This window comes from Zingiber officinale, chromosome 4A, assembly GCF_018446385.1.
Source record: "Zingiber officinale cultivar Zhangliang chromosome 4A, Zo_v1.1, whole genome shotgun sequence".
NCBI lineage: Eukaryota > Viridiplantae > Streptophyta > Magnoliopsida > Zingiberales > Zingiberaceae > Zingiber > Zingiber officinale.
This window is the reverse complement of record NC_055992.1, coordinates 15087844-15100110: the sequence shown is the minus strand read 5'-3', so window position 1 is coordinate 15100110 and position 12267 is coordinate 15087844. Positions and strand designations below refer to the sequence as shown.

At 37.6% G+C, this 12267-nt stretch overlaps 1 protein-coding gene and 1 long non-coding RNA gene across 2 annotated transcripts; both read right to left on the bottom strand.

The window, feature by feature from the left end:
• Positions 1-1393: 1393 nt before the first annotated feature.
• On the bottom strand, positions 1394-3281 carry LOC121973160. The gene is made up of 3 exons (XR_006109402.1): positions 1940-3281; positions 1800-1865; positions 1394-1473 (listed from the first exon to the last, which is right to left on the bottom strand). It is a non-coding gene; the product is annotated as an uncharacterized LOC121973160 (long non-coding RNA).
• A 4353-nt stretch (positions 3282-7634) lies between these two features.
• LOC121969604 (acidic leucine-rich nuclear phosphoprotein 32-related protein-like) lies at positions 7635-8796 on the bottom strand. Its single transcript, XM_042519789.1, has one exon. It carries the CDS (start codon positions 8454-8456, stop codon positions 7716-7718), a length of 741 nt encoding a protein of 246 aa, XP_042375723.1. The 5' UTR covers positions 8457-8796; the 3' UTR covers positions 7635-7715.
• Positions 8797-12267: the final 3471 nt, after the last annotated feature.

Below are 12267 nucleotides of genomic sequence, written 5' to 3'. Positions count from 1 at the left end.
TGCTATTTATGAGCATGAGTAGCTTTACATGTTAGCATTCAGTTTTAGCATGTTTTTATTTATATACATGCATATCGAGTTTTTGTGAGTAGGATAGCGCTCACTAAGCTTTTAGCTTATAGATACTATTTTCCTCCTACTGCAGATAAAGGAAAAGCTAAAGTATAAGGAAGAAGGCGACAAGGAGATGCTGTGACGGTGTGTGATGTGTGGACTATGGAGATCCTTGAGACTTAGCTAAAGAACTCACTTAGTTTAAGAATTTGTTTAACTTAATTTCTTATTAAGTTGATAAGAAAATTTTGTAGTAGGAAGTTATGTTTCCGCTTTTCATTACTTACATGATTTGATTTATTAAACTACGTGGTTGTGAAAATATATGTTCCAGCCGCCTGTGGCTGAGTATACTCTGTATGTATTTACGGATTTGGTCACCGGTACAGGGAAGACTCTGCCAAAATTTTTCGGTAGAGATTCCTCATGGTTTCGATCACACCAGTTAAGTAGAGTTAGCAGTTAAGTAGCGTCCACTTCTAGAGAGTGGTAGTAGTAAAGAAGGTGGGTCGTTACAACGAATATAACATAGAATCTAAAACTTTCATATATGACACTTAGTATATGCTGCTTAGAATATAACATAGATAATTTGCTCCTTCTAATTCAAGTGTACAGATTGATTAGAACCGACAGCATCATACAACAACTTTCTAGGCATGATAATGGTTGAACAAAGAAATATGACTACACAACAAATCCAGTGAAGGAAGCATAGAAGAACAAAGCTACCTCTGATGAAGAGATATACTATTTATTGTACTACCTCTGATGCCATCTTGGTATCCTGAATATCTTGCACTAAGCCCCCTATTTTCTGTGATTTTTGCTACCAACCACAGCAGCAAGGAATGCGGCAAGAAGGCAACTGACTCCTTAGTTCAGCACCCAAAACAGCAAGTTAGAGCTTCCTTTTGGGTCCATTCAGTCCTCTAGTAAGTAGAAACTATTTTCCCTTTGGTTTATGATGGATTTGGAGTGTCTTGACCTAAGATATAATCCTCTTGTAGCCCTCTATATTAAAGGTCAGTATACATGGAAAATTCAGCATGTTCTTCTGAAGTCATAACAGGGTAGGTAAACTTTACTTGTAGTTTTTATTCATTTGCTTCATGTAGGAGTAGATTCTAGTAAATTCCCACACATTTAATGTTTAATGACAGGATGACCGGATGAATTTTGAATTTAAGTAATAGCAATAAAGTTAAACTAGATAACTTGGACAACGTATGATTTGAACACATCAGAAACAATTCAAAGAAATGTCAATCAATCAAAAAAAATTAAAGAAATCAATCACAGGACAACATCGAGACTGAGGCAAAATAATTAGCTTGCCTTTTGTGCTTCAGTCAAGGTGCGACCAAATCGAGGAGGAGCAGGCCTCTTAGTTAGCCTTTTTACATCTACCTCTGCTCCCTGTTAGAGTGTAAAGAAATGCAACAAGGAGAATAAGAATCAGATTAAAGATAAAGAACGTATTAGGAAAAGTGCAAACATTGTGTCTACAAACTCCCTAATATTCTGAACATTTAAATGTTCCTCTATTCAAGAAGAAAAGTACATGGATATATTACTGGATGGAAAGCCCTAACAAATATTTTCACCATTTCATATTTAGGTATTTCTGCCAGACTTCACAACACGACCCCGGTAGATCATACCTGTTTACTACAAAATAAACAGAGTCTGGCTTTGCTTGGATAACTGTTTTGACAAAAAAAAATGGAGAACACATGGATTACCTAGTTCTGTACAGCAGTGGCCAGTTATTCTAGCTTGCATATTCTTTAGCTAGACGACGAATCAACCTGCATCATCCAAGAATATGAATCATGGTTCGATGTAGGCAACATGATGAATCTCAGTTTGAGGATTCGCTTACAGTGAATTAGCTTTCTACCCAGGCACCGAGAGCAAGCATATGATATGAGCAGAAATGATCCAAGAATCTCGAAATGCCATGTAAATGGACACATGTAAGTTCACCAATACCAGAAAAATGTCAATCTTAGGACTGAGAAGGCCCCTGGTATTTCTCGATTGATTCCCTTTTGTGTTCGGGATCCATGCTGCAATTTTAAAATCTCACAATTAACAAAATAGGTTGAGTGACTATGTATTGTCCTTAATAAGTAGTTTAATGTTTCAATCTTACCTAAATAGAAATTTTGAGGAACAAAATAACTAGAGCAGGTTAGCTGGGAAAATTTTAGAATGTTTTAACGTTGTTTATCGAATGGTATAAGTTATCTTTTACTAGCAATGATAATAAGCTTCAGCATAAAGATTCTTAGTACCAAATCAAATCCTTTACTAACAAATAAAATTCAACAGCCGACGACAACCTCTGGTGGCACACAAAACTGGGTATTTCATATCAGTCTCAACATCCTTTTGAACCAGAGCTATGGGCTGTAACAGGTCATGAGACCACAAAACTTGCTTTTAAGGGTTGAACATAGAAATTGAGAAGCCTAAAACGTTGCATTTTTTGCATGTGAGGAAGCTAACTAATTTCATTCAAACACGAATTAATTTAGCATCTATTCAGAATAATTAAAATAAACCATGATGATTGACAAAGGCCTCCTTCACCATAAGCAAGACCATATACCACATTTAAATGGGGGAATTAAATCTAACTTTGGTCATACTGGTTGATAGAACATTCTTCTGATTTATTTTGCACTGAAGCTGAATTTGACACAAATGCAAACGAACATCTAAAAATCTGAAATAGGAATAATGACCAAAACATAGCTGAAAATGAACAGATAACTGAAGGACAAAAAATAAAAATAATAATAATTTGGGTCAAACATGCAAGTTCAAAATCATTTAATGTACTTGAATTCTCTTCTGATACATCCTTCAAAAAAGTTTACACAAATTAATGAAGTTGAGCATGAAGAACCCTACAATCAAGTTTGAAGGGTTCAAAATATTTATTTTCATTGATAGCTTATTAAAGTTGTCCTGTTAAGTAATATTATTGGAACACTTGAATTTAAAGATGCAAAAAGGAAGAGTGATTAATCCTGTCGTCATTCTTGGTGTTGTTATTTTCCAACCATAGTTTGCTTATTAAATGTCAACCATTTTGAAAGGAGATCAACTTTTCATGCTTAATGAATTTGTTAGCAGAACACTCTTTGCTGCATATATAAAGTAGTTGACTCCACCAAAATAGACGCTTCCTTGTTTCAACATCAGTGAGCAAAAGATCCTATTTAAGTGTTTGACAGGTTATTCACATTTTTCTAAGAGAACCTTCCATTTTAATTAAGGGCAAGGTTTGTTCTATTTCATTCAGATTTCCCCATGAGTGGTTTAGCATTTGAACCACAAGTACTCATAACATAGATATAGGTATGCAAGACTTTGTAATAAGTCTAAAACTAAAAATTCTACATAGCACGTTTCCAGGTTAAATCCAGAATTTATACCATGTAGCTTAGCACATTACTTCACTGATAATATCTAAAGCCCAATGTGGGATTTCCAGTCAAAAGCCTAGAGAACTTTAGATCCTTAAGGGAAAAAAAGTTCAAAACCATGCCAAGCTATTAACCTGTAAACCTTGCATTGATGATTGGTTGAGGTTTATGGCGATCTTCTTCCTTTTACTTCCCTTCAAATTTAATAAATTGTGGATTTTGAAATTTGTGAGGATGAAATGATAATAGCCCTAGTGGGATAAGGTTTGGTTGTTGTTGTTGTTGTTGAGGATGAAATCATAACTTGTGAGATGTTGCCAAATGAAATAAATAAATCAGGATTCCAACATCTAAGACTTAATATTGAGAGAAAATGAGCAAATGTGGAGAGACAACGACAACAAATGGTTTTCATAGACTAAAAGGAGTTTATGATAATAACCAAGAACACAATCACACTTGACTTAACTTAACTGAATTGGTTAAGTACTAGAACACAATCACAATTAAAAGTTGAGTATAGGAAGTCATAATGCTAATAGATTAAACGAGCTTCAACTGAAGGATTACAAGACCAATTCAGCAAGAAAGTTCACGCCTTTTAGAATTATCCACGGATGAAAGAGAATTAATCCATGGGTTTAAAAAGAAACAATTTTTTTGATTCCATATGAGGCACAAACACGAAGAACCAGCCAAACCAGAAATCTACCCAGATTAATTTGGCCATTTTGTTTCTTGCCAAAAAAATAAAAATAAAATAATCAACCAAATAACTTTGTTCCAGCACATGAATCCAAACAAAACCTAACCATTAGTGATTCCCTAAGGAAACAGAAGATAATTAGGCAAGAATCCAATAAAGAAAAGAGGGGAAATTACCAGAGCGACGATGAAGATTCAACGCAGGACCAGGATGGCTTGTTGCTGGATGGTAATGGTGGTACTATTTTTTCCCAACCAGGATTTGGACCGCGGCGCTTCTACTAGGGCTCGCGGAGAGGGTCGTGGCTCGCGGCGAGGAAGGTGTCTGGCCGCTGCTGCTTGGGCTTGCGGTGAGGAGACTGCTCGCGGAGAGGAAGGTGGCTCGCGGAGAGGAATAGGGTTCGCGGAGAGCTCCAGCTCGCGGATGCTCGCGGCGAGGAAGGTGCGGTGGCTCGCGGCGAGGAAGGTGGCTGGTCGCGAAGAGGAGCTCGCTCGTGGAGAGGGCGGTGGCTCGCGGAGAGGAGCTCGCTCGCGGAGAGGAAGGTGGCTAGGGCTCACGGAGAGGAGCTCGCTCGCGGCCGGTGCTTTTTTTTGATGCGACGCGGCTTTTTTTTTTCTTCTTCCGCGGACTGGACCAACAAAAAAAACAAGCGAGACTGCGAGCAACGTGACCGAGGTTTCACAACGTGGACGGAGAAGCAAGGGCGTCGATCTAGGAAGGAGAAGAGGCAGATGAGATTGAGAGAGATGGTCGGAGGTTTAGGTTTAGGTTTAGACGAGAGAGATGGTCGCGTGAGGAAGGGGCGCGATATAAATTTAGGTTTGGAGGGAACTTCACTGTGTTGCAAATTTTGGCTGTGGGAATATTAAAATATTTTATTTTGGTTCATTAACACCGGATTTTAAAAACCGCAGTTAAAATCGATGTCTATTAACGAAAAAAAAGACGCTCATAGACATCGCCTAAAAAACCGATGTCTATGAGCTAAAATATGCGCTCATAGACACCGGTTTTTGAAAAAACCGGTGTAAAATACTCAAAGACATCGGTTTTTGCTTAAAACTGTTGTTTTTCCACTGATGTCTATGAGAGTTTTTGTTGTAGTGATACATCTTCATCATCCAATAGGTAATATCCCATAAGCCTCCCCCTTCAAACTTTGGAGGTGCTATCAAGTCGGCCATCTTCTTGTAGTTGCTCTTCTCGACGGTTAGTCCAGTGAAGGTCATCCTTGCTCTGATACCACTTGTTGGAGATCAATGGCCGACTAAAAGGAGGGTTGAATAAACGTTGCCCCCAAATCACTTTCCTACGTATTTGTTAGCATAGTGGAATACAAAGAATATAAATACGAATACTAAAGGTTAAAGACAAGAAAGAAAACAAGTAAACCACTGCACGTCGATGTAACGTGGTTCAGAGATAAAGCTCCTACTCCATGACTATCTGTAAGGTAGACGATCCCGATCCGTCAGTGGATGACTTCCCAAAAAACCTCCAGCTAGCTCGCATAGCTCATTATGGGTGGAGAAACCTCACCACAACTCTCACAAGAATTCTCGAGACACTAGGGCACTTGTAAGATTATTAATAGGGTTATCCACCACTATTTCTTCAACCTTAACCAAGCTCTAAAGCTTTGGTTATATAGGCCACGAGCTGAAAAACTCCGCCTACCAGTCGATTGGTGAAAGTGTCAGTTGACTACCCTCTGTGGAATTTTGACCGTTGCATCCCAATGACTCTGTTTGTGCGGGTAGCACTAACGGTCTAATTCAAGTTTTGATGAATGACAATGTAGGTTAAGTTAGTTTTATTGTAATCTAATATTAGGACCGAGTGTACAGAAGAAGCACAGCTAGGTTGACGGGCCAACTAAAAAGTTGGCATGAAGCCCAGCTAGGTCGACGGGCCGACCGAAAAGCTGGTACAAAGTCCAACTAGGTCGACGGGTCGATCGGATAGTTGGCACGAAGCCCAGATAGGTCGATGGGCTGACCTGATAGTTGACATGAAGTCCAAACAGATCAAAGGGCTGACCGGACGTTTGGCAGGTAAGTTAAGGTAAGTCACTGGAGGGGAGTGACTGTGAGGACGCGCTCTCGGGAAGGGAACATTAGGCGTCGATCCAACTTAGATCCATTTCAAAAATCTAAATTGAGATCGTGACTAGATTTCGGTCTTGAGGAGACTGAATCTAATTACTGCTTTTATTATTATTATAACTTAAATGAGCTAACACTTTGTTTTGCAGGGTAGTTTTACATTTTGCCTCGGACTAATGTTTTTTGTAGGTTGCTGAAAAAACAAAGGTCCGGGCGCTCGGAATGCAAAGTTTATCCTCGTCGCCGCTTCGCCAAATGGAGCTTCATGGTTGACTGGGCTACGTCACACTCTAGGCGCCCGGAAAGGATCCGGGCGCCCAGAGCCTCCTATATAAGGAGGATGCACCCTCGAGCAAAGAACAATTAACAACAAGATCTTCCAACACTTGCTCTGCCATGCTGTGCTCCTGCGACGCTGCGAAGCTCCTCCGACAACGCGTTTCTTTTTCATTCCTTATTGTTGTCGGTATTTTTCCTTTAAAGCAATTGTAATTTCAGTTGTAATACTTCGAATTGCTAGTGGATTGCCCAACGAAAGCATTCAACGAGTGCGTGCCTTGGAGTAGAAGTCGACGAAGGCTCTGAACCAAGTAAATTGGTTTTGTGTTAGCGTTATTGTGTTCTTGTTTTTCCGCTACGTACTTACTAAATTTTTTAAATCGCTATTCACCCCCCCTAGCGAATTTCTCGATCCTACAAGTGGTATCAGATCAGGTACCACACTGATTTGGTGCAACCACCAATTAGACAGGGGGTGAAATTTTTCTTTACATTTTTTTTTCTTTTCGGTATTCAGTTTTATGTTACAAATCTAAACTGGTATTGTTACCTTTTTTTGGAAAGTTTTTCGTAGTAATTAAACTGAATTGGTGCAACACCAATTTAATTTTAGATTCTTTCTAATTTTATACCTCAATACTAATCCAAGACCAAGTCCGGGGATTTCTCATTTTTTTTGTGTGTGCAGGATAAAATGTCTCAAGTTGAAGGCTTCAGCATAGTACGCCCTCCTATTCAATGGGGATGACTTCCCCTACTGGAAGAAGTGAATGGAGGTCTACTTGAAGACCGACTTCGACTAGTTCAACGTCACCAGAGGATACAAGGTGCCGGTCAATAACTCCGGGAATCCACTAGACCCAGAACAGTGGACTCCGGAAATGAGAAAGAAATCTTCGATGGACTATAAAGCTCTCAACATGCTGCAATGCGGGCTGACGAAGGAAGAGCTGAACCGAGTGAGATCGCACCAGAATGCGAAAGAGTTATGGGACAAGTTGATCGAACTACACGAAGGAACAAGCGACGCCAAAGTAACTATGCACGACCTTTTGTTAAATAAATTATTTAATATCAAAATATAGGAAGAAGAAACAACAAGTCAACTTTATGTGAGGATCAAAGACGTTCTCAACCGACTCCATTGGAAGCATGATACCCCCTCTCTGAGCCACTTGCATCTGTCCCCACACCAGTCTCAATGTCCTCTTCCTCAGCATCACTTTCTTCTTCTTGATCAACATCGTCTATTGCATGTATTGTATTGCTGCCACTGCCATTCATCAACCTCTTGGCATGTTCTTCTCCACCAACTTCACCGCTCCCAGGATCCTCATCATCTTCATCTTCTTCCTCTTCCTCATCTTCCTCATCAGACTCTGACCGTTCATTTTCATCGGTGTCCAACTTATCAAGATATTTCAGAGTCCTGATCATTCCGAATACTCTTGATCGATAATCCTTGATCCTGGTAACAGGACACTCATAGAGATCCAAAGATACGAGCCGGAGTTGAGCCAAAGGTGACAAATCCTCCAGGAACTGGATCCGGTTGTTGGAGAGATCAAGATCCCGGAGAGAATCCAGCCCAGCATCCACCAGAAATTCAAGCCCTCCGCCAATGCGATTGTCAGATAGGATCAACCGGTGCAGGTTCTGAAGACGCGGAAACTTCTCGAGCGATGACACCCCAATGTTTGCGATTGAGAGAACCTCCAGCGACTGATACCTCTCCAGGATCTGCGGCGGCGGAAGCTGTCCGTGACAACACTTCACCGAACCGTCAAGCGTGAGGCTCCGCGGCGGTGAAGCAGAAGATTCCTCCTGAGCGCCTATCGCCGCCTCCACGGCCCTCTCCCAGGCCTCGTCCATATACCAAAAGTAATAAAACAAGAAACCCTAGACACAAACGCCGATCCACGAATCAACCAAAGAAAAACCCTAAATATTGAGAGAACCAAACTGATTCCAATCGAAACGCAAACAGCATAGCAAACTCCCGACCAACGATTGAGAAACCAAAACAACTATCCAAGGAAATCCAGAAAAGAAAACACTCGTCGACACACAAAATTCATCGATTCCTCGCGATCGATGGATCTGCACCGGTTCCACTCATGCACCGGTGGCGACAGGACGGAGGCAGCAGAGGTCACGAAACTTTCGTCGACACTGACTGACTGGAAGAGGGTGAAGAACCCTAATGCTGCTGCGTTTACTCGTCGATGGAAGGAAAGGAAAGGAAAGGAAAGGAAAAGAAAACAAATTAAAATAATAAATATTTTTTTTTAATATTTTTCTCAATAGAGAGAAAAGTGAGAATTTAAAATTTACTCACAAAATTAAGCTAATTTCTGCCTTTTAAATAATAATAATAATAATAATATTCAAGAAAAAATATTTAAAAATAACCTTTACACAATTTTATCATAGCAAAGTTTTCATCTCCGATACTTTTTACTCACTATATGGTTGTTGGTTCATGGATTAAATTCTTTATCTTATTATTTAATTAATTAAGAAACTGGACCTTTAATAATTAATTTTTAATTAATTTAGTAAAATTTAAAATTAAGTTATGTTAATATTATTTTTCTTTTCTCATCAAAAATAATTTTAAGATATTTAATTAAGAATATGGACACTTTAATAATCAACTCTTGATTGATTTTGTGAAGTTTAAAATTAAGTTACGGTAATATTTTTTTTTTCTTTTTATACCACCGAAAATAATTTCAAGGTTTATTGATAATTTTAACATTTTATCTTTCTCAAATCATATACCTATAACCTAATTTCTATTATCTACATAGCTTCTTCTCGCCGCCTCAATCCTTATCGATTTTTTATTATTCTCTCCTTCCCTCTTCTTTCTATTTTTCTACTACAGTTTTTTTTTCTTATCCTATTATATCACAACACATCAATTCATCTGTTTCGGCTAGAGCCGGTCCTGACTTTTGGAAGCCTTTGGCGAGAATAAAAAGGGGCCCTATAGGGAAAAAAAATTTACTAACGTACAATTTGAATAGAGTTTAATAGAAAAATTTGAAAATCAATATATTTTATTTAAAATATGATAAACTCCATACAAAATATATTTTTCAAGATTCTCTAAAAAGTATAACATCATACAAAATATATTTGCTAAGCTTCTTAGAAAATGTAATACCTACAAATACAAAAAAATATATCAAATAATCATTGAAAAATCTAGATTTTCTAACATTTTGAGAAGAGAAATCATCAATAAGGTCTTCAAAATAAAAATTTTCTAATACTTCATTTTCAATACATAAAATTGTCAAATCATTTAATTTTTCTTGAGATATAGCTAAACGCAAGTGTGATTTTATCAATTTTAGTTTAGAAAAACTTCTTTCTACTGATGCTACAGTAACTAGTAAAGTTAACCAAACTCTATAAACAATGAAAATATTAGGAAAATAATCTAAGGCTTTTATGAACTCAAGAACTTCAAAAGATGACTTTGTTTCTATTAGTAAACACATTGGTAGCATTTGCAATTCAGAAAATATATCATCAACATTAATATCAGATTTGTCACTATATTTTAGAGCAACTTAAAGATTATCACAACACTCATGCAATCTATTATCATCTATTGAAAGTAACTTTTTAGGATTGAATAGAAAATAAAAAATATTTTCAAAGACTTCCAATTATTCAAATATATTCTTTAAAGATGAAATAGCAATACCAACGATAATAAAAAAATAATTAATCCTAAAAGATTCCTCAGCACATTGTGAAATCTCTTTATGACAATTTTCATAAATTTTTTTTTTCTACGAGTTGTACATTTTTGAGAAAAAATATAATCAATTTTCATTTTAGATGCAATCTCTTTTGTTAATGTCATAGTAGATTAGAAACCTTCCTCTCTATATCTTTCAAAATAAGAAATAAGTCCTCACAAAATCTTTATTGCAATGTCAATTGCATATCTTTAGATTGCAACTTTTTTGCTAATCAATTCATTTTTTTTTCAAAATGTTATGTCATACAGTCATGCCTAAAAAAAATTCAAAACTTTCAAGTTTATGTGCTGCTAAAGATTCAGCCTCACTCCTAGTCTTAGCATCTTCACTAGCTCTTGATAATTCATATAAAGCTTCTTTTATCTCATTTGGCTGAGTTATTATGGCAGTGATATTATTAACATGACTTTTCTATCTTGTTGTTGACAATGACTTTAGAGTTAATTAATGAACATGATCTTGTAAAATCTTCTACCTTTTTGCAGAACTAGCAAATAAAATATACATGTGTTGTATAACTCCAAAAAATGACATAGCCTTAACACAAGAATTTGTCATATCATAAATTGTTAAATTAAGAGAATAATAAGCACATGGCATTTAAAATTCTCTTGGATTTATTTCAAAAAAGCTCTTTTATACACCTTAATTTTTTTACCTTTTATATTGAAACTATTATCACAACCTTGTCCCCTCACATTATCAATATCAAGTCTAAGGATTTCTAAAATAGATTGTAATTCATTAAAAAGTCCTAACCCAGAGATATCATCCACTTTCAAAAACTCTATAAAATACTCATTTATATTTATATGACAAACTAACACATCCACACATTGAATTATCAAAGTCATTTGCTCATGGTGACTTGCATATGAAGTACAATCAAGTATCGCTTTAAAATATTTTGAATCCTATGACTAAGGTGTTGGAGATCGGTGGCCGGCTAGAAGGGGGTTGAATAGATATTGCCCCTATATCACTTTCCTACGTATTTGTTAGCACAGCGGAATACAAAAAATACAAATATGAATACTAAAGGTTAAAGACAAGAAAGAAAACAAGCAAACCACTACATGTCGATGTAACATGCTTCGGAGATAAAGCTCCTACTCCACAGCTATCTATAAGGTGGACGATCCCGATTTGTCGGTGGATGACTCCCTGAAAAACCTCCGGCTATTTCACGTAGCTCCTTATGGGTGGAGAAACCTCACCACAACTCTCATAAGAATTCTTAAGACGCTAGGGCACTTGGAAGACTACTAATAGGGTTATCCACCACTATTTCATCAACCTTAACCAAGCTACAAAGCTTTGGTTATATAAGCCACGGGTTGGAAAACCCCCGCCTACTAGTCGACTAGTGAAAGTACCAGTTGATTGCCCTCTATGAAATTTTGACCGTTACATTCCAACGGTTCAATACCAGTCCACTGGTGAAAGTACCAGTCGACTGCTCCACATTGACCGAGCGAATAGAAGCATTTTGTTTACTCCCAATCGACTACCCAATCGACTGATGAAAGTATCAGTCAACTGGTACCTGAGTACAATCTCTTAGCACTTGGACCCTCACCCTTATTGTTGGTGCAATATCCCTTAGGTCAATGTTGACCTGGTTAACCAAGCTTGAGTCTTGATTTGGGTTTCGATGTTTGACAATATATTGAGTTTAGATGATATGGAAAATGCAGGTGCAATTGTTCATTTGGGGAGATTGTTGATGCAATTCCCGTTTGGTCAAGGTTGACCAGTTGAGATGTAAAGGAGAGTCAAATAGGTCAAGGTTGACTGGATACTTGACTGGAAATCCTGGTGAGTGAAGCCAGGTGAAAGACCTAGTGAGTGAAGCTAGGCAGAAGGAAAATCCTGGTGAGTGAAGCCAGGTGAAAGACCTA